This window comes from Varroa destructor, unplaced genomic scaffold (assembly GCF_002443255.2).
Source record: "Varroa destructor unplaced genomic scaffold, Vdes_3.0 BEIS01000003.1, whole genome shotgun sequence".
Taxonomy (NCBI): Eukaryota; Metazoa; Arthropoda; class Arachnida; order Mesostigmata; family Varroidae; genus Varroa; species Varroa destructor.
Window position 1 is genome coordinate 28,121,599 of NW_019211456.1, and position 23,033 is coordinate 28,144,631.

Here is a 23,033-nt window from a genome sequence, read left to right on the forward strand (position 1 = left end):
AAAATAATCATTAGTTAATGATATTAATTTTCATTGAACTTTTTTTAAATCAATCGCTCACCATTATCAGACGTATGCTGACCAAAACAGTACTAATTTTTATAAGACAAAAAGTTATACACTTTCTGTAGATTCTGCCACAGTTTGAATACTAAATATATGTAAGTAACAACTGAAATTATTATGAAAACAGTCTATACATTCTTAGGGCACATTATACATATACATGCCTTTCGCTTCAGATTTTGTGGATGCAGACAGATAACTTTTACATATATACAATGAGTCGCTAACCAGGTGTCCAGGGCACTAGTTGCGGATTCTTTTGGCCTTTGGGTCCAAGACCGGCGAGATTCTGTATGACGTTTGTTGTCAGGCTCGAGAATAAATCAGCCCTGGACAGCGACAACTCACAGATTATATCGTATTTGCAATGCTTAGACAACAGTAGACTTACCTGCCTGGCTTCCTGTTGCCCTGTTCATTAGCTCGCGTTTTTAGATTTGATAGTTTCAATGTGTTAATAACGGTCGCCGCTTGCCTAATACGCTCTCAACTGTGTGTTAGCAGCAAACGTTATAAGAACCCGTTCTCTTGCTAGCCTATTTTGGAACTTACATTGGCATGACCAAAGGGAAATCTTTCCTGGATTACTGGATTTCCATTTAAAATTCATTTCATCCGTTTACGGAAAAATTTCACTGACCTATTTCTATAACCCTGAAAAACGTCGCAAATCGTTCTGCCTGTCCATTAAGGATGCGCATTTAATGCCAAAAGTAGCTTAATGAAACTTGGGTACGCGTATAAGGGTGCGTGAAGCACCACAGTAATATGGAGTTTAATAGGAAATTGGTACTTGATATTATAATATGATCAGGTGAACTTATTAGAGAAAGAAGTGCCAGCCCCCACTATATTATGTAAACTGGTTAAAATTGTAAGGGAATATTTTTATACTGTTTTTGGCATCCAGATGCCAATACGGCCAGTGAATTTTTCCCGTCGATTATCAACCACGAGCTGTGATACGGTTCTACAGTATCGTTTCGAGCAAAAGGTACAGAAGCAAAGCTTCGAATGATGTCCTTTCAAACGTATGCCTCTATTTATCGCGCAAGTAAATATCTGTTACATGTTGGAGACCCTCTAATCTAGTCGAAAAGCACAACCACAGCTGGGGCTTCTTGATGAGGCCTGCGCCTTCGCTTAGAAAAGCATTGAGTTAGAAATGATATTTCAACACGCAAATCGGCACTTTTATGCGAATCCACCCCTGTTTGATCAAAGAAACCTATTTTGACAGAATTTTCCATAGCTAATGAAAATGAATCAAGCGTTTCTCTTAGCATCCACTAATTTATTTCAGTACTTATTATGGTCAAAGGCGTTAGAAGTTTCTCACGGTGCTGCAGTTGACTTGAATACTTAATGCGTGGCTGAAATGTTACGTTGTGGGTGCACGCAAGGTTTTCTGCAATACCGTAGCGTGGTAGTTGCATATATATGTATGTACGTACATACTCTACGTTCTGGAGATGACAAACAATATCTGAGCTACAGGTAATATCAGGAAGGTGCATATATAAAATGATCCTCTATTTAGGTCTAGGCGTCGTAGGCGCAAGTGTCTGTAAAGTGAACATACATACATTTTTTAGGATTTGGATTACAAGCTATATCAACGATGGGTTTTTACGATAAATACGATATAACGGCCCAGGGTATAGGTAAACATGTGGAAATTTACGTCGATTTATTGATGTAATCTTAAGTTCCATAGACCTGATGCTGAGGTTTATGTAATCTCTATCACATTGCTGTCCTTAGTTACCTTTTACGGGTCGATAACTCTGACCACGAAAATCCAGAAGAGCATCTTCTGCTTTAACAGGGGGACATTCATGTACATAGAAGTAAAGCTGCTGGCAGCTTTTTTGAACGTTGCTTGTTTTGTTAGTGTTTCTTTGAGAGGAAAGTTCTATTGGCACGTCTTTTTATCTCAGTATCAAAGTATGAGGAATTCTCTTCATTTATACGGAATTTTATTCCCATTGAAACAGTCACTAAAATGCGTTGTCCAATTCGAAACCAGGTACATGAACGGCAAAACATCTCGAAATTTATGTGGCCCGCGAGGTACCTTCGATGGCAGTCTGTATACACATTCGATTGCCCCAGGTAGCGCAAAATTGCCACCCACTGCCCCTCTCCGAACTTAATTAGATCGCAAGCACCCTACAATTTCTTGTACCTAGACGAGATTTGATCGAAATATTTAAATGGAATATATGGAGTCATGTATAAGCTAGTCATCTCTCGCTGTTCGACTTTGCTCAACCCGAAAAAATGGCGAATCAATCTTGTTTTGACAATCTATTTTTTATTTGAAGTTTTAAACCAACTTCAATTGGAGTGGTACGTGTGAGATAGGCGAAGCTTGACTAATTCTTTAGCTTGTTAGAGTGTCGTTAGCCATTAGCGTATCGACCATGGTCGCTCCTTTTGTGGCTGTAGATAGTAAGTACACTGCGATGAAAAACAAGCAGTAAGCGTTGACTTTGAAAAAAGATAAAAATGTTTGGTTTTAATTTGAAGTTGATCCTTTTGGAAATACTGCGACTGTCGACTTTTTATTTATTCTAGTCTTTTAGAGTTACAACAGTGACTAGTATATGGGGTTCAGTTTACTACCAAATTTCCTCGTCGAATATGTTGTTCCACCCTGATAAATTCTTGATTAAAAAAATCCACTTAATTTTAACCGTGGATTGTTATAGGCTGTTTTTATTAGCACTATCATCCTGCTTTCTATCGATTTATGAGGTCGTGTATATTTAATAGTTAGTAGAGTTAAATACACAAGGAGCTTGCATTTAATGAGGTTTTCTACTAGGTCCATTGCACTTTAAACGTTTTTAGTGATTACCCTAAGTTCTTTTCTCTGAAATATAATATAGTTATTGTCCTATTTCTTTATAGCACTTATCACTACTAAACGGGTATCGTCAAAAGGAAGAGGCCTACCGCTATTAATTTGTGTATCGCAAGAAAACTGGGAAGACTGAAGACCAAATTGCCGATTCTACCTCGCTTACTTCTTCGAATGCGTAAGGGGCAGCAGCCTAAAATGGGCTTTGGCTTTTTCACTCAAATTGCTTTCTAGATGTTCAGCATCGAGATTCAAGCAACTGTTCTTTATAGTATCTCGGCGATCATTTCATACAGCAATGGTTTTGTGGCCAAATGTATATGATTGGGCTCTACTCTGTCCTTTTTGGGGTTTGATATAATAAACTCGATTAGATCCTTTCTGTTCCGACTATCTTGCTGATCGGTTGATATCGATTGGGTCGTTCGGTGACAACAGCCCTCGGCTTTTCTTGAAAATTATCTCTACCCTTTTATAGTAGTTCATCTTGATACCCAACGGCGCTGTAACACTGTGTGATGATCATGATGATTTTTGTTAACTACTATTCTTACTTGCAAATGTTCGTTCTGTATTCAGAAAACACAATGAATATACTTTCCCATTTCAAATTGAAGAATATTTGAGTATACGATTGACATCTCGGCTACGCTGCAAAGCTTTCCACTTTCCCGTTCAATAGAAAACACTGCGATTAACTATTTATTCTGATCACTTGGCATCAGCTCTATGCAGGTTAAATGCTCAGCGGTGCAGCAGGCTTCTGTTGCAGGATATGCTTGTCGTACTGATTCAATTATTGGCTTCGTTTCTGTTTCATCAATAGGTCACGAGATCATTTGTGCCAAGGCTAGCCTCCGCAAATAGTCCTTTACCATATGTAGAAATACACAGTGAAGTCTGCAGAAATAAGGCCGGTCTTGTCGTCAATTTTTTTCCAACGCACGAAAGGAATATTAGATACCCTTTCTTTCTCTGGCTGCCCAGAACATTTAGCATTTGTCATGACATAGGAAGGGCCACCCGTCATTATCTGACGCAGAAGAAGACCGCTTGAAAAACGACGTAGGTCACAATAGTGGTCTTATACAAACTCTAGGATAAAACTCATTGCTAAAGGGGCAAGCATAAAGAAGCGGACAGGGTCATTGATCTAGGTGCTTGGTCGTTTGTTTAGAGTCTAAGAAAGAATATCGATTTAATTAAAGGGATTTAATTGAATGGAGTCGCTGCCCTAGAGTGCATGTTCAGGTCTTGGATACATAAATTGACTTTCAGTCCCCATATGTTCTGGGTTTTGCGTGGCACTGCAGCTTCTATTGAACTAAAAAAAAACGAGAAGACTATTTTAATCTTGCCACTAGGCGAGTGTCAACCCGGCTGTCCTGGTCTAAATGACATTCTCAAACAGCGGGAATGGCCCCACAACCCTCAGGTTCAACAATGAGCCTGAAGTCACGTCGGCTTTGCTGCCATTTGAAGCGCTTGAAGACCCATCTTCCATGATATCGTTGTAGGGGTCATTCCTGCTTGTTCATGGACCTGCGTCGTATGATCCTTGCTAGAAGGCTATTTGACACGTCTGGTTTGAAATTAGAGGCTTCTTGCCATTTTTCCCGGATTCTTAAGTCAAAGACCCTCAGCAAGTCTGGAAACTCAAGTAGAAGCAGTCTGGACCTGGTGATAGAAATCTCAGAGGGACACATCTTCGAGGGATGGATCCGAAAAAGTCTGATTGAGAGAATATTATGTTAACAACTATGGGAATGACTATATTACATAGCTAGATTGAAGTCATGTTGGTTGTGTGTAAAAAAGGATTTATATACATACGATGAAATATTTTAATATTAGTATAAGTATTTGTTTATTATATGTGTTTTAACGTAGAGACCTAAGTTTGTAACTTCAGGATAAATGAAACTGAATTAGAAAAAACCTCATGAGCACCGTTGAACCAAGCTGGTATGTAATACAGTTTAACTGGAATCTCTATTACGAAACACATTGTATAGAATAAAGCGTTTATTTTTAACAGTATTAGTTCCAGTAGCGAATATACAGTTATGCTGAGGTCTCTATGCCCTTTGCGGTTCTCTTGACCGAAACAAACAAACAAACAAAAATTATCCACAAATCCCATTACTGCAAAGATCACCTAACAGAGGTTTTGTACAATACAATTGAAAAAGGTTCCAAAGGTCACCGCACAGGATAAGATCGGAATATGTTAGCCCAAGGAGGCACTCTATTTTCAAGCGGTTAACATTATTTGTGTCTAACTTATAGGGAAGCGTTCGATCATACCATGTTATTACTATAATAGACATTTTATTCAGCAAAGCCTTTTTGTTCCAAAGTTTCATTCGAAAAAAATTCCTAGCCAAAGTGTTCACCTCCATTTCGTTTACGGACTTAGTTCTGACCGAGATCAGACCGAGGTTAGAACCATTATTTAATATATTCGTCTGAACGTACTACATAATTTAATACCAAGGTGCAAAAAGTTGTTGCGAAGTATAAATTCTGGCCCATTCGTGTTACCCTTTATATTTCCAATCGTGTGCGACATAATCTGCAGCTATAACGCATGCATGCATGCATGTCTGTCTTTTCGTGCATGTCAGAAGGAAACTATCTTTAGCTCCCGGGTGGAAACGCTTTGGTCCGAAACACCTTGATGTCAGGCAGATAACGATACTACATAAACTGGTACTCGAATTTTTATTGACAATTTAGCCAAATTGATGACAACAAACCTGAGGTCGTCGCCAGGGATAACGTTCCGTCTCGCTTTTCTATAAAATGTTATTTTGATATACAGTGTTAATTTTTAGTTAAAGATAACTCGTTTTTTCTTAACCTTTAGTAATAACATACTGATGTTATTACGACCACCAGTTTCCAGTATGTTCCGGACAGAGAATCGACTGTTCGTTCAGAACCAGACTGAGCAATGGGAGCTGATATTAAAAATATAAAGAATTCAAATAACTTGAAAAGTTACTCTCATTTGAATTAAGGATCGAATCTGGAAGCTCCTGCTTGTGACAGCCTGTTAAATCTACTCATCCGGCCAGCCTGGCCACCGACGATATCCAAGACGATATTTTTTTGGTACCTTCTTACAGTAAATTTGTGTAATTCCTTTTTGAATAGAGAAATTGAAGAAGGCATACTCGACCATGCAATGCCAGATAATACATGCGCTTTTTAGGAACCTAACTTCGAACGAAATTAACAACGCTGAAATTTAAACAAAAATATCAAAAATAAATGTATGGGTTTTCAAAGTCCCAACGACTGGCTACAATTAGTAGATTTGTATATTTCGCCATTGACTTCTTTTTGCTAGTCTTTCGTGAGGGGCTTCCTCGTTCACTTGATATACTAATGCCGTACTACTTATTCAGATGCATTCATTTAACTATCAGCCATATTTGGAGCTGAAGCGAAAGGAAACAAAATACAAGTAAATATTAGGATTCCCAATTGTATTGTAGTTATACTTAAGATTAAGTATATGATCTGTCGAAATTTAGACTTTCTAAAAGCTTTCAAAGCTAGATATGCTTTGTAGCGTAATTTAAATTACCGGCAATGTGATAGTTAGTAGCCTGATCAGAACTCGTTTCAATTGATTAAGAACTTAAAAATTCATGAAATTTTTTTTTTGATTCTGAATTCGCTTTGCAAAGCCTTGAGGCTCAGAAAGATCCTGTACGGTTCAGGTTTTTTCAGAACAGTACCATCCGACTTTTATATGCACACATAAGTGAGGAGACTCGAAAGTGTCGCCTATTGTTTATCGCTTATTGTTAGCTATTGATAGATCAAACGAAAACCCAAGAAGACCTTAATAGGATGAAAATACAGGAAGAAATTGTACGCTGTATCTCACGAACCATCATGCCAACATGCTTTAACAATGTCGTACTGACACGTAATGACACGCGTCTCTTTGAGCCGAGTGTTTCTAACGGGTGGACTTCGTCGCAAAGGCAGATTATCTATGTAGGGTTTATACGAATTAAGTGACTAGAAATCTACGATATTTTCTCCTAGGCATTTGCACCCATGCACACGCTAAAAATTAGGGCCTTCAAGTCGATTTACCTGAAAGGTTAAACCAGGGCTGAAACGCATGCCGCCATCGGAGTTTTCACATGAGCTGTAAATGCGCTTTTTAATGTATCGAGCTTCGCTCCGCGTAGTTGCTAACCGGTTTCACTTGTATTATTTTCCAGCAGCTATCAGACGTTCAGCACGCGAGCCCCAACAATGCACTCATCTAAATAAACCTAGTGTGCGAGAGATATCGGTAACTATATTTATAATTATCAGGCAGTTCCAGACGTAACATTCAGAATATTTATCTTTTATGATATCGTCGATTAGTCTAGCGATAGATAGATAGATATTTACTCACACTCTAGGATAATTAGAACAGGGGTTCAATTCCTGCCGTTCATAAGACTATGTAGGTGGGTGCCGAAATGCGGCCTACAACAAAATAGGACTTAAGGAAACCTTGAGAATTCAATCTAATTCAAAACATTGTTTTTAGTACCATCCACATTATTGGAGGTGTGGCAAGATAAATTACTGATGTTTTGATGAACCTGAGCTCAAAAACCGTCTTTTTTTCTAAAACTATTCTAAATTACCATAGCTTTTAGTGGATGAGCGCTTCCACTACCTTAATAAATCGTAAAACAGCATCCCGAGCGAATTTATCTCTTTTCTCTAAAGAAAAAAAAGTTTAATATAAGTATATGACTACTCTCGTAAGCGTATACATGTGGGGGAATAGGACGTAGTCATATGCTAAACAGCCGCAGTCATAGAACCCGTCTATATAGTCAGTATGTCTTAGTATTATCTAAAATTACGCTGCACTGTTGCGGTCGTTGATTCTCTTTTTATAAATATTTTGATTCGAGCTTAATTAAGAATTCCACTTGTATTCTTATCACATAAATTAAAAATCACTAAATCTCTTCTAATTTTTCGAAGCTCTTCTACGTACTTCTACGCATTCGGCAAGTCTGTTAGGTTGAATGACATCTAAAATAACGCAATGTATACCGAATAATAATACTTTTTTTGGTTTATTACCGTTACTTACTGCGTATAGCAAAGGAGCCAGAAAACCTAGAGAAAAATAGACGTGTGTAAATTTTGCTTGTGAAACAGCTTTATCAAGGACAAGTTTATTATCAAAATCAAACAGATAAATAACTTCCGTTTGTATGTAGGTTGTGTTGAATGTGTCAGTTGACAGTACCTAAAGCAACAATAAGAGTAAAACACAAAAGATTAAAACAAACATTAAGTTCAAAAAACTTTTTTGGATGTGTACGGAGAGGTATTAGGCTCCAGAAGGGTTTATTATAGCGACGCTAGAAAAACACAATATATAGGAATAAGAATCTAAGGTCCCGTTTCATTATCCTATCGGTATAGTTTTCACCTATCTACTTACGAGCACTTCGGATTAAATAAAGCCTACATGCAATTTGCACGCCTATAAGTTCATCAGGTTCCCTTTTTGTGTTCCCAGGTGAGCATGATTGATGATGGTCTGCATTGTCTTTTCAAAACGACCCCTTTTTTCCATCAATCAGTTATTTCTGATAACCGCTTTGTATTTACATATCAGTGGTCTTTTTCATGTTACGCGACAAAATCTGTTTATGCTTTTACGCAATACAGTAACTCAAGTAGTATACATTTAAGATATTTCTAACAGGTATTCTTCGAGTTAATAATTTTGTGACGAACGACACATATCATTGCTTGAATCAAAATGCAGAGAGCACCAAGTCATTTTCTTCTTAGAACCGCGTGTTGATAGGATTTTTATTTTGTGTAATATCGCTATATAAGAATCCTAGACCTGGAATTGACCTTTTATAGTGACAAATAAATAAGACGGAGCCAATATCTATAACACTAGCGACGGTTCACTTCCTTTAAAGCTGTCCAGCTTAAAGGCGTCCTTAATTTCAAAGAATCGAGCCATTAGAGAAACGGTCATTCAAGCTCATAAATGTAGCTCAATTAAATAGTAAAATTTGTCATATTAGAAATCTGTCATATTCTTTTATATCCTCGATGTAATGGGCATAGAGCATCGCTCGGTTGTTATGTGAGCTTAGATTTTCTGCGGAAAGATATACCAAAATACTTTATTAACACTAAATAACTCTTCATTAATAATATTTCAATAGCCCGTAAAAGAAATAGTCGCAGGGGGCTATTCGACTGCAGTTGTGAGGTCTACATAGTTGGGGTGTTTAAGATTTTTCGATTAATAAAGTTTCTCATATGGGGTCAAAGACCTTCTAAAGCATCAGGATGCTGTAAGTCCACCGAAATATGGATGCGAAAAGGCTACGATCGTGCAGAAAAAAATTTAACTGAAATTGCATCAAAAATAGTATTCTTTCTCCTTGGCTCTTTTTGCTGGTTTTCGGGCGCCACTCAAGCTAATTCTGAAGCGTTGTACTCCACTATTTGGACACTCCATATCCGTATTCGTAATGCCACAACTCTATATCCTCTTATAAAATATACGAGACTGAAGCTTATAAATGTGAAAGACAATGTCAGGATTGTCGCATCACTTGATTGAATTTTAAGGAGCCATAATTAGAAAAAATTATATAAAGGGATACAGCGCACATACTTTCTCTTTGAACATTCCGCAACTCGACTATCAGTGATCGTTGAGTAATTTGGTCAGGCGTATGCCTTTATTATTATTGTTTTATTCCACACAAATGAATATATCCTCAATTTTTTTCAATACTTATAGATAAAATCGGATTATCAAATAATAATACTAATCAGTGTTCGTAAGTCCCATAATAGGCGGAAACATATAGATAAGTCTCATGTGTTGCTATTGGGAAGCAACTGAACATAGATATAAAAAAGAAATAATGAGAGGAACCTTTTTCTGTTTATTAAACACCATGTTTTTAAATAAAATGTACTTTTCAATTGCGTGAATTAAACGTTCGCTTGACTCTTATTTGAGCGCTACAAGTAAATCCTTCTTGTCAGGAGCACACGCGCAACATACGGCTATGATGCAGGCAATATGATTTCGGTTACGCGTCGTTTTGGTTTTGTCACAAGCCGACAAGGTGGTCTCAATCGCTACTTCCGTTAGCGACACGAAGTAAAGCGTCACTTGGGCGTCAAAATGACCGGTTTTTATAATTTCGATTGTTCAATCTACCGCTTTATGTTGTATGGTCATTTCATTAAAATTTTTCTTTTATTTTCGTATTATTTCTGTTTTTATTTTCTACACCTTGACATATGGCTAAAACTTGATGTACTTCCTAACCACCGATTGTTTTTATGCGTTACTGATCGAATTCAATCTTCGTTGAAGCACTCCCTATATATGAATAATAAATGACTATATGTTTAATACTATAGGATGAGCTTCATATCGCTTTCAGTTTATCGTTGGAGTCCAATGAATTTTTTCGACCAAAACCGAATTCCCGATTTGAAGTGCAAGTGAGTTTTACGATATTTTATGGTGCATGTTAATCCTAAACAGACATTTTCTATTTGTACATTCTGTAAGCTCATGACATGTTGACATACGTGAGAGCGACCAGCTTATTTGTGTTGTTATTATTTAAACGATCTCCTAATGATGCAAATAGAGATTACAGCGTAAGATCTGCCTTTGGAAATTCGAACTGGATATTTCAAGGAGAAATTGCTTGAAAAAAATCATATTTTCTAACAAAATATTTGGCTTGCCCATAGTAAGAAGCTTTTATTTTTTTTCCATATTTTACATATCAAACGGAGCAAGTTTCTTACATTTAGTAAGAGGCATTCGATGGAATCTTTGGCTTGTCAACGGCTTTACGTTTGAATGTGATGAATGGTGTTTGCGACTTCATTATATCATTGTACAGTGTTACTGTGCCGGTCCACCTCAACACATTCAGGCGAAGTCGAGGGCATCTTGTTGTCGGTCAAAACGTTTTTCTAAAATTCCTATCCACTATATATAAACTATAATTCCATTTCTTTTTCTACTTTTAATTGTCATCATCGTATGCCGTTTCTGTGCCATCGTCTGTATACGTTCAATTTGGCTAAGGTATGAGGAAGCAAAAAATGTTTCTTTGTACTTAATTCCCAAGATTCCTTCAGCCACAGCAAGTAGAAACATGACCTTCTAAAACTTAGATTTAAATGCGTCACGTGTATATATGTACGCTGTGAAATCCTCAAGGCAAAAAGCTATTTACTATTACTGCTTTTGCTTTCTTTTAAAAACAAAGACAATTGCCGGCGCTGATCCGGAATCCAGAACTGATGGCCATGGATTTTTCTCATTAAGGCGATCTAGTACATTCTATGGTGAAGAAACATAGAACTGGTTGGACGTATCAAAATCATCTGATCTATTTATTCCTAGACGCTCGTATAACGTTGGTCGTAAGAGCTTAGTTAATCTCGGGCTTCTCTATAGCAGTGTACGCTGCAGTGTCAAAGTTATTCAGACGCGAGATCGCCCCGGTTTAAAGAACAAGAAGCTTAATATTGGTATGCCTTTTTCTTTTGTCATTTTTCCTGGACTGTCATAAAAATCCCACTTAAACGATTTGCCTCATTTTCAAGGTTTCGGCGGTAATACGTTATCACGATATATTGCAGGCTGCTGAGTCGACAAACAAAAAACCTCTTGTGAGATATCCAGCTGTTAGCGTTCATTGGTTAAAGTATGCCATATGTCAATTACAACAAAGAAGGCCCATTTGGCTGGCTAGACACCCTGTCTGGGTCGTAGGCGGGTAATAGTCCAAACTTGGCTATTGCTTTCTAGCTAGTTGAAGGGTTCAAAGGAGTCTAGCTGCAATTAAGTGGCCAGCTGTCGTAAGCGGAGATTGACGGCTTCCGGCGTCTTCTCGGGAGCTCATGTCGGATCAGCTCCGGGTCCGGTGGCGTCCCATATGCACTTTTATCAAAGCAGAATAGCAATGACTTGCGTCAGCGAGCTTTAACAACTGTGTTGCCCTTCCACCCTGGACGAAAACAAACCTTATCTGATGTTTTCCCACTATGCGCCAACCAAAGTAATCGACTAATGAAAAAGTAAAGATTTATTATTAATATTATTATTACTACTATCATTTTTCAGTTTTCTTTTTGTTATCAGGAACTTTAAAAGAAAGCAGATCTAAGAGGAAAAATTTCGTGGCACATGTGCTGATTGGGCTCGCCATAATCGTCTTCATAACCTATACTACAATTTCACTAAAGAATTTATTGATAAGGAACAATTCAGGGGATTTAGAGTATGTGTAACGCGTTTCATCCCAATAAGGTAGCCAAATTAAGGATTTTTACATGTAAGATCTTTTATGTAGGCCATACCGACGCCCTCGGCTAGCCTGAAGCTGTTTACTGATATAATAGTGTCCTGCTAATTTGTGTTAACTGCGTTTGTACCGTAAGCGCCTAAATAGTTATTATAACGTTGCGGCAGAGTGTCGCGTCATATGATAATACAGATAGTGTGAAAAAGCAAACCCAGGCTTAACTTTTTTAGGCTATTGGAGCACCGCAGGCTGCCTTTTTTGCAAACGACTTTAACCTTTATGTCACAGCTGGCTGCTCCATTATATGAAACGAGAAACGAGAATACACAGAGTAGGAGTTGTTGATATATACGACAACGGCTTTTAAAAAGACGCGCTTCGTCTGCAAAACAGGTTAACTCGCTGTGTGTTATTTTATATAAATAGACAAATCTATACATTAAAACACAACAACATATTTCTCACAGAAATATATAACTAAACCTTAAGTCTATATATATATGCTGTAAGCTTATGTAAGCAGCAGTTTATATCGAGTCGAAGATTGGGTCGTTACCTAGGGAATTAAATCTTACTTGCCGGACTGGTCTGAAAAGTACTGACCGTCTCAAGCTCAAATTGAAGTAAATATCTTTACATTAATAAATTAAATATTCATCATTTTGATTGCTAACCGTTTGCTTTTTCTGGGTTGGAACACCATTGTTCCATCACTATGGAATTTCTGTGGTCAGTGGGCAAAAAATGCTGATAGGTCGTTTTTTGCATTTCACTATCGCAGCTGAATTACCTCATTAGAAGAAACCAAAACAAATGATAGTGGAATGGCCAAGGATCCGAGCTATACAGCGGACGCATTAATAATTTTTTTCATCCAAGTTCTTCTGTTTTTTTTTATTTTTTCGGGGTAGCTAAGATTACATGCTGTGTGGCATTATCATAATAGACGAGGAGACCTTTGTCCACTAGTCCCAATGATTGTTTTTGTAATTTCGTTAGCCGTCTACAGTAGAGATCCGAATCAATCGCTTACGCACGGCTCCTTTCCAATCCTATCAGACGCTTAGCATGAGCCCTTTGGCGTTAGTTTGAATTTATAGCGCACATCTCTTTCGTTATTACCCATTTTTGGTATATGTAACCCATTTGTTTTAATCGCATGTGGTCAACCACCCTAAAAATGATTCAATTACGCTGTGTTTCAGTGGAGTTTTGCCGATAGTAAAACGAATGGATAGCTGATTTTATGCCAATCCATGTGGCACTCAAACAGCGAGCTTCTTTTTTTCACGAGATCCCTTCCAGTAGTTTAAAGCTGTTTCCCTTCAAATGTCTAAGCTGCTAGATGCTCAGGCCCTTGACGATATCATGGCAATTGAAGTGTAACTTTCGTTTCAAGTGTAACTATTCTTGCTTAACATTCGTAATAATTTCATCAACTTTTTCCATAATCGGTCGAGTATAACAAAGGACATTTTTCTCATCAAAATGTCCAGATCGAAAGCGACAAAACAGGCTTTGATCTATTTTTTCCGATAGTCCATTATGACCGTAAACGGCGCATTTTTGTTATTGGCCTGGGCACTACCTGTACCTTTATCGTCACAAAATTGTAAAATATGCCAAGTTTTTGCAGAAATTTCGCGTACCTTCAAGGAGCTCTAGTTTAATATAAATAAATCATAGAAGCATTCTAACAATTTCAGTTCATTTACTGTCGCCCAGCCAGAAGTGACAGTTCCCAAACGCCTACGCAATACGACTTATAGCATCTAAAATATGCAACTTTATAGAAAAACGGCCTTCTTCGATAAAGTATTATCATAAACCGATCGGAGAATGCAACCATAATGTTTGTATCACGCACAATTACAATCGTCGAAATTTTAGTTCTCGCAAAAACAACTGAATTTATACATGCAGTTGTCCTATAAAGTGTCAGGCTTATGAGACAAGGAAAAATTATCAGACAATAGTATCAAGTAGTTTTGTCAGCTTCACTAAAGGATAGTGTGAGACGTCGTTGCTGTTGTCGTTAAAACATCGAAATCAACCCAGTTTTCAGGAGCCCTCAAAAAGTTCAGGTTTGGACGACGTAGATCACTTCAGGGGGTCTGAAAAGGAAAGGTGATGTTTTTTCACGCTAGACGCTTTTCTCCTTGAAGAACTGAGACTAGAGTTTACACGCACCCACGTTACTACAGATTGCTGGTAATGCCGCCTATGCCACCCCTCTTTAAGTAAGAACTTAGAGTGCAGAACTGTGGACAGGCGCCTGCACCCGCGTGCAGATGCCCAAATACAATTCTGCCCCAAGCAGCGATTACTGCTCGGTGTAAGAATGCATCCGTTAACGCTTGTAGACGTTGGCGCATTGGCCATGACTTTTGTGGCTATCTGGGGCAATTTGATTCGGGTAAGTGAGAGATTCACAAGTAAATAGACATATTTACAGAGAATAGGTAACGTAGGTATATTCGTCAGTTTGCGCGTGATTGTACGTGCTAGCTAGTCGAAGTATTGCAAAATGCCTTGGTTTCACCTGGCACACCTTTTATTCATTCGTTTAGGCTAAGTAAAGATAAGATAAGATAAGATAAGTAAGGATAATGAGGAACTCAGGACAAGTCACTTTCATCTTCTGTTATTGGGGTACAGCTACTGTAGATGAACTGTATCTATCCTTAAGTTAGGGTGATAGTTTTCGTTATAATTTTAAATACTTTTACGTAATGAAAGATCTAAGTTAAAGAATGTTGCGCTATAAACATTGGCGTACTGGGAACAGTAACTCGGTAGCCCGTCACAGAGCACGTGAAGCGTTACTTTGTTAACTGCTTTTGAGATAAGAGGGTTTGGCAACCCGTGCGCTAGTATAGATACTAAATTGATTTATCCTTCAGACAAATCCAGTGAATGTTTGCAGGAGATATGTCATATAGCGAGCTTCTGGTGTCCTTTCTGGTATCGCTTTGATCAGGATATTTATGCCTTGATCAGATTCGTAGCGTGGCTCTGGGCTACTCAAATGGGAACGCCCGACAATAACATGCACCAAGGAGTCGATTAGTGTATTAGATATCTGGGTCAGTACAAAGTTATTTTAGTCAAAATCGTAATATCCAGAACAAACCCTTGGGAAGGATTTTTTTTCACGTTTACATTGGTGTAAGATTCTATTTTAGAGGAGTTTGTTTATGTGACTACAGGACAGTTGTTTCAATTAAGTTGTTCTTATCGTTCAAACAATTCTCCCTCTATCTAAATATTCAACCATAGAGACTTTGCCACAAAGGATATAGTAATTTGTATAAAACAGAATGCCATTTTAGCCATTACGTTCATTTGTCTACGAGTAGCCTTTAAAAATAATTTTTTTACACAGCACGAGCGTAGTATTTATAGGAGCAAGCTAACTCAGTCCAAAATTTTAGTTATTAGATTTAGAAAACCTTTGAAAAGTAAAAAGCTAAAATATTTAAAGTCAAATTTATATAGCAAAGAGAACAGCACAAAAAGCGGTTCTTCTGGATGACCAAATATTTATTAGTCCGACATTTTATTAATAGATTTCAGTAGGCTTTTTTTGCGCGATGACACATGCCGAATTAATGACGGGACAAATTACGATAATTCATTAAAGAGCCGTCTATTTCAATATATGTTGATATTATAATAAAGAATTTTAGGTGTGAGCCAACCTACGAGAATTCCAGCAAACATCTTAAATGATTCTATAATTTAAGAGAAAATCCGTTGTGAGAAATATAGAGATCTATAAATCTCTTTCAATAGAAGATGTTCTGTTTTACATTGTATATGTAGGTGGAAACATCTAATAGTTTCTTGTAGATGAAATTTGCTTGTTTTACCTATACACTGAGTGTATATGTATATTTTATGTTTTTTGACAGGAAACTTAGGGTAGATCGTATAGTGATGCGGTTGTAACATTAACCAGCATGAGAGCACTTGTCATGGTAACCGGGCGGCTCCTAGATGTTTTAATGTCAACGGAATACAAAAAAAAAATTATAGCACAAATTCTACAATAAACGCTTAAGGTGCATTCGTACGCTAGCTATCAGTCAGCTAACAATGGCCGTTTCTCTTTGCGACCGCAATCGAAACAAGGAGCCAATGAAGTCGAGCAATAGGCCTTTTGATAAACACTACTGAAATTGGCTGAAAATCCCAATGAAGCCATCCTAAAGGACTGACAAACAACTGAAAGCATGGGAGATTCTGTTAACTATAATCTCCTTAGTGTGTTATATTCAAGTCACATATATGTGCTATAGTACTTTTTTTTAATCAAAAACACTCCGAGACTTCGTTTTGGAATTATATTACTATACATATAAATAAAAACAGAGAAAATTTGAAGAAAGATTACTTTTAAAGCTAATTTTTAATTAGCTAATAATAACCTTTTAATAGAATTCCTTGATTTATTGATTACCCTTTAAATGCGCGGTCAAAGCAAATGTAGCGTGTAGCCCCTTCTGTAATGACATAAGACTCGTCAAATATCCTATGCACAACAAGCTTATGAAAATTAGCTTATTGAGTTTGACAGACTAACTGAAGGCTATGGATCTTGGATTACCTAACCTTTATTAAGGCTGACTAGAAATACAGTGCTCCTATAACGGCACCCTGCTAGAGCTACCTGTGGCAATAAACATTTAGGAACCCAACGGAGTCAATCTATGACTCCGTCAGGACCAAGAGATCAATCATATTCTGCACGACCTATTATTTTACATGTTTTCTTGATTATCTCCCGTCGCAGAGGTAGACTTGAACGCCAAAGATGCCCAGGCGCGAGTCGACCTCAAAGATCTCACTTGAAGACCCCGAAATATTAAGGTAACAAACGGACTCAGTCGGGTGAAATTAAGCGGAGCAGCTTACTCGTCGAAGACACAGCAAAACCGTAATCATATTGAGGGTTCGCGGATTTGTAGAGGAGGAAACTTTGTACCAAAATGAATGGATAGTTGAAGCGTCGCCGTCCATTGTAAATATTTAAACTGGTAGTCTTGACATGTCTGCCAATTGGCCTGTGGATCTTCGTCGCTTATTAGGCAAGCGCACCCTGTGTAAGTGTTTATTAAGAAACGAAGCATCCACAAATATCGAAGAGAAGTAACACAAGACAATCATAGACGTGACGCCCTGTAGCGCGTAGCATTTTAAAAACTGACCGTTAAATTACTTTGGAAGTAGTACACAAGTAATGTTAGAACTGGTTAATAACATCGGACGTTAAGACGAAAATCACCATTTTTCTAGGGCAAATATCAAAACCTGTAGAACTTGCTGTTTTTGATCCCAGGATGCAGCGACTGCCATATGCTCTTTCGTACTCTTGTTGTGCCTGTGTCAGTGTAGTGGTAACGCGTTTGCCTGCTCAACCGAGAGTCTACCTGGGTTTAAACGTCTTTGTTGGACGTAAATACACTCCGTTTTCTTGTCGAAAACCAACTCTTAAGCTGAGCCTGAACTACTTATTTCCTCTTCTTGCTGAAAGGTATCCTCCTTCGCTATTATCATTTCTGTTCCACAATATTGTTCCCACAACTTCGGGACGTTTTTTCGGCGTATGGTGAATCATCGATTAAGTTTACTTCTCAGATGTGCTCTCTAATCATACGTCTCATATCGAAATACGTTAGAGAAGCAGTGCCAGCACCGAGTGACGCTGCGCAGAGAAGCAGATGGGCGAATGCAGAAAATAACTAGAGCATCGAAAACTAGCGTTGTCCAGATAAATTCCAGTTTCTCTATATAGCCTTGATACAATAGATTACATGAATCGATTTACAGAGCTAGATCGTCAGGACCATTCCCTTGTAAATCTGCAGTGATATTTAAAATCTGTTATTTGTCTAGAACTTTTTCTAGAAAAGGTCGCACAGATGCTCACTTTTTCTATAGGGTAAAAAGAATAGAAATTTTTTTTTATTGCCGTAACGTTTGCCAAACTGTACTTTCGCAATATGCATCCTCTCGTCGAAGGCGGGTGTCCTGGTTTACAAGGCGGCAATCACGACATGTGTAAGATGCATGTGCCTATATGTTTGCGTGTTTAAACGAAAGTTCATCTCGATGTGTTTGGCCTTCTGCTATTGGGTCAAGTCCTTCATGAAATTTTCCTTGACCAATCTCCGCTTTTTATTTTATTGATGAGGTTAACGAGCGAGCGTTGGGACGAAGCCGTCTTGTACCCCTTAAAGATCATTTTCAAAATGCCCTGAGTTGGAGATGCTGCCTTTATTGTAGAAATGTCCTCTGACCGTGGTGGATATTTTTATTTCAATTTATCTTTTACTCCTCTGTGTAAACCACGTAAATGTGTCGTGATTGTTCTATAACCCACCACAACATGAATTTCGTGATCTATAACAACTTATTTTAATCAGAAATTACGACCTTTTTTGCATAGACATGGCAGCCAGCTGTATCACTAAAGACAAGATATGTATTAGAATATACGAAGAGACTTTTTTTTAGTAGAAATTTTCACAAATTTCGATGGCGGTACGGCGATCACCAGCAGTAGTGCTACGGGAGCCACTTGATGATGTCTAAGTTACTTTTCATCAAAGAATATTGAACATACATATTGTACGTTCAGTAGAACACAGCCTAAACTAGCATGTTAACACTTAATGTTAAGGCTTCCGTTTTTAAAAAATTTTGAGCAGCTCGACCCAAAGATCTCAGCTACTTATCAAGTAATCATTAGGCATTGAAAACGCTTGACTAAATTATATATACATATATTATATGTATATATAATTTATATATGTATCAGAACTATATATATATATATATATATATATAGTTCTTTATTTAGCTTTACGGTTTACCCGTATATTTTTATCAGTAATGAATGCAAATATACGGCAAACGTAGTACCCACGGCAAACAAACCACCTAGCAATATTGTCATTAGAGCGCATCTTTGTTTCGCCTATCTTGTATTCCTCGTATGCCAATAAATTATATAATTCCATTTTATTATATAATATATCAGCAGATGTTGTTGTAATTTTCGGGGTCGCGGTTGACAGTATATATACCCGTGTGTTTTTTCTTGCGCTTTTGTGTGCCTACATGTGTACGGACAACTTTTTGATTTTGTGTCCGCGTATTCGTTCACTCGGTTTATAAAATACGAAAAATACCGTCGCTAGAGGGAGTTCGACACTAATAATTGAAGAAACACTTCAGTGTCCTTTCGCTACAAGCATCAAATACGTATCTTGATCTAAGTTTTAAGTATGGATAGAGCCTACGGTAGCTGTTACGTCGTCACAAAACGGGGCTATGCCAAATGTTAAGGAACCAACTTTTGTTGAAAATGAACTGCGGATCAAGTGCACATAGTCTATACTATGTACGTAATCTCAGTCGTATAGTTCAGCTTGACCTAAGGCGTATGTGATTGATAATAAGGCGCTAACGTTGTCAAATGGGCGCTATGTTTAATATTTCTAGAAGACATCTATATAAACAGAGCATTGCTGCTTCCCACTGTTAACCTAAACGTTAATCGCCCACGCAATCCGCGCATGCGATGGAGTCCAGAACGATCCGCAAGAACGGTGTTGTCTGGCGGGAAGTTTAAAAATACGACAGTCTTCCGAGTTCTCTCAGAATCGTTGAGCTCTAATAGATCGAACCCTCAGGAACACCTTACTCTATATACCTAATTCACTTAGAGTTGTATAATTACTCACTATGTAAAAATTTTGCGACCAATGCTAATTATGTATCTATTAAGTAAGGACGGATGATTGTGTCAATTTGGAGAATGTAATAGTACCCTTAAGTAACTAACACCATTTACAATATTGCATAGTAATCATATACCGCAAAATGCCACACGGAGACATGTAGAAAGATCTGTAAATGTTATTACAACAGCTTTTGGGAAATTGTTATGTTTGTTTTCTGGAAGTTTTCGACTCCAAGACGTAGTCAACGACGAAGCGTTTGCGGAAACTGAAAACCATCAGATGATGCGACTGCTAGGGTCCTGCGTTTTCATGGATTTGGTCCCCGTTTCATCCTTGTTTCTCTCAGAATTTGGGTTTGGTGCGCTAGTCGTTTTACCACATGGCCATGCTTTGCCAAACAAGGATTTAGCCGAGCATTTAGAGACAATGCAGTTTTGTGCTTGCTATAATAGCTGAGAGGCCGCTTTGTTTGCCGTCAATCATTTCCTTAGGCAAATACGACCACAATTTTGTACGTCCATTCAGAATAAGCTAATTAAGTTCAGTTGGCTGTAAGTACTATACAATGTATCCATACAGTTCAATCCGTTGGCTCTTGTCCCCTTCCACGGCTTAAATTGCCAGTGCCAATTCCTACTAAGTCACCATTCTTTTTTGTTGTCATCATTTGACCTTTACACTAGTTCTCATTGGACATGAATAAATTTCTACGAGAGAAGATTGAAGGTGAATTTAACTTATTTTTGATGTATTTTACCTTAATATCATTGATTGAGAACGAACTGTGTAGTCGCATATGGATCGTTCAATGTGCTGCTTCTTGTGCACCCCTCCCATCATCACAATCGTTCTCATCCATAGACATGTGGGGCTAGATAGCAATGTTTATTATTCGACAAACAAAGATGATTCAATCAATAGATATATATATATATATATATAGATATATATATATATACTGATTAAACCAGTTCTGATCCATCGAAATGATCATTCGGGTTCGTGATCATTTGGGGTTACTGGTATCATAACTCATTTTTTTTCAATATAAATAACTATTTATGGCTTTATTTGTTTTGTCATTGGACGCAATTCAGATCGAAGCATTACGTAGCACTTATTCTTACCTCACATGTTTCCTCATCAGAAATACTTCTTGGCCGCTAATCCTACAGCTTCTAGTAAACCTTACCCTAGATAGAGTTACTATTATATCCTGTTTACTATCATTATTATGAATTGTTTGTACATTGTCATCTTCATCACAATCTGCCATCGAAAATAGCACCCAGAAACCTGATCGGAATCTTGCAATGGCCAGTTCACTCATGCCTGATAGAAATTACTGACTTTCTCAAAATGGGCCTACAGGACTAACCGTAGTCAAAATTCCAAACCTCAAAAAATCTTACGGACAAATAAACTCTTGCTGAGTTTCACTCCTATTTTGGAACTGCTGATGAAGTAGTCTGGCATATTCTTTTATGTGAATGATTGCCACGTTGGGCTTTTCTTGTTTGCTTGTTCGATTGGCTGGGCAAGTGTTCTCGGCTTCACAAACATCTTCACCATCGAGGTACAGTATGGGTTCGTGTTAATGTCACCGTTATAGTAATTCTTGTTAGCAGACGAGTCTGGATAAACTTTCGATTACCATTCAAACATGAAATAATAACCGTGCGTGTTTTTTTTTTTATATGGGACGTTGTACTCTATGGATTCTTGTCGGTTTACTTCGATTTGTCTTATTGTTCATCTGAACCTTTAATATCGCATCAGACGTACGGTAAGTACGAAAAGTGACATAATTGTAAAATGTGCGAGTATAACATACTTTAGATAATAAGATAAACTGTCGTAACAACACTCAAAATAAAAACACACTCGATAACGCCGTTTCTAATCGGTTCTATACGCTTCATTAAGTAAAATACCTAATTATATTATAATTGCCAATTAACTATGTGTAAAGGTAGACATGTGAACCTAACCTAACCTAACGTCCCTAAACACAAATGTGCCCAGTTGATCTAACGTCAATTTAATTATCTCTTGATAAGTTATAGCAAAAAAAATCACTTTCATTGTGTCTTAGGTCACAGGTAATAGACGGTGCCAATAACGGCCCACCCGTTGACTATAGCAAACTATGACGACCGCTACGTTGTCAAACCATTTTCGTTAACAAGAAAACTAGTATATTCTATCCTCTTTTGTGTGCTTTCTAACTTCATCTCAAAGATGCATCTTTTGCCGTGTGCTTATCGTCTTTACGAGAATGATCTTTCAGCATTCACCTTTTTCAACGAACGCGTCGCGGCCCTCGTTCTGTTCTGGGTCTCGTGGACAAACCATGACCATGAGTAACGTTAACTATATCGCTTTACATCTGTACATCTTTAGTATGTATATAGATGCCGGAAGAAGTCCGGACACTAACGGAACTTCTTTTTTCCTGCAGTTCATGCTAGAACTATCTAGCATTGCAGATTTGTTTCGCTTTAAGACACCCTGTCTCCTTCTGTAATAATCAACCTTTTCCGTTAACATCACTAAAGCCATTAAATAACTGTTTTTTAGGTACGCAAGTCCTTCACCAGCGGGACGTAATTTTATACGGGCGGTCCTTCGTGAGACAAATTGTCGATATAAACAATACTAATTTATGATTTCTATAGGTAGATACATAACTAGCTGTGATAGCCATGACGAGGTCCTGGCGCAGTGAACACATGGTAACAGCCTAGACACCCGGTCTAAACCCTCGCCGTAGGTAACTTTAACGGAGTCCTTTCCTCTTCACCGTTTCCAGGTTCCCCAATTTGGCCGCAGTGGTCGCTTCGTGTGCAATTGGTTGATAAGTCAATGTCAGGCCCTGAAAAAATGACAGTTATAGAGAGCGTCAGCAGACGACGATCAATAGCATTGACAGCACTACGGCGATGACTAGATTGATGCTCGAACGGTAAGAATCGCTATTTGTGT

At 37.9% G+C, this 23,033-nt stretch overlaps 1 protein-coding gene across 4 annotated transcripts in view; it reads right to left on the minus strand.

The window, feature by feature from the left end:
* Positions 1–1,339: 1,339 nt before the first annotated feature.
* Positions 1,340–23,033, minus strand: part of LOC111247094 (somatostatin receptor type 2-like) — a 240,402-nt gene continuing 218,708 nt past the window's right edge. For 3 of the 4 annotated variants that reach the window (XM_022797658.2, XM_086982969.1, XM_086982968.1), the window contains one exon: positions 1,340–22,923. In XM_022797658.2, the coding sequence (XP_022653393.1) occupies positions 22,805–22,923 (119 nt within the window). In that variant the 3' untranslated portion in view covers positions 1,340–22,804. The remainder of the gene's footprint in view (positions 22,924–23,033) is intronic. The other variant, XR_015323293.1, reaches the window with a different exon arrangement.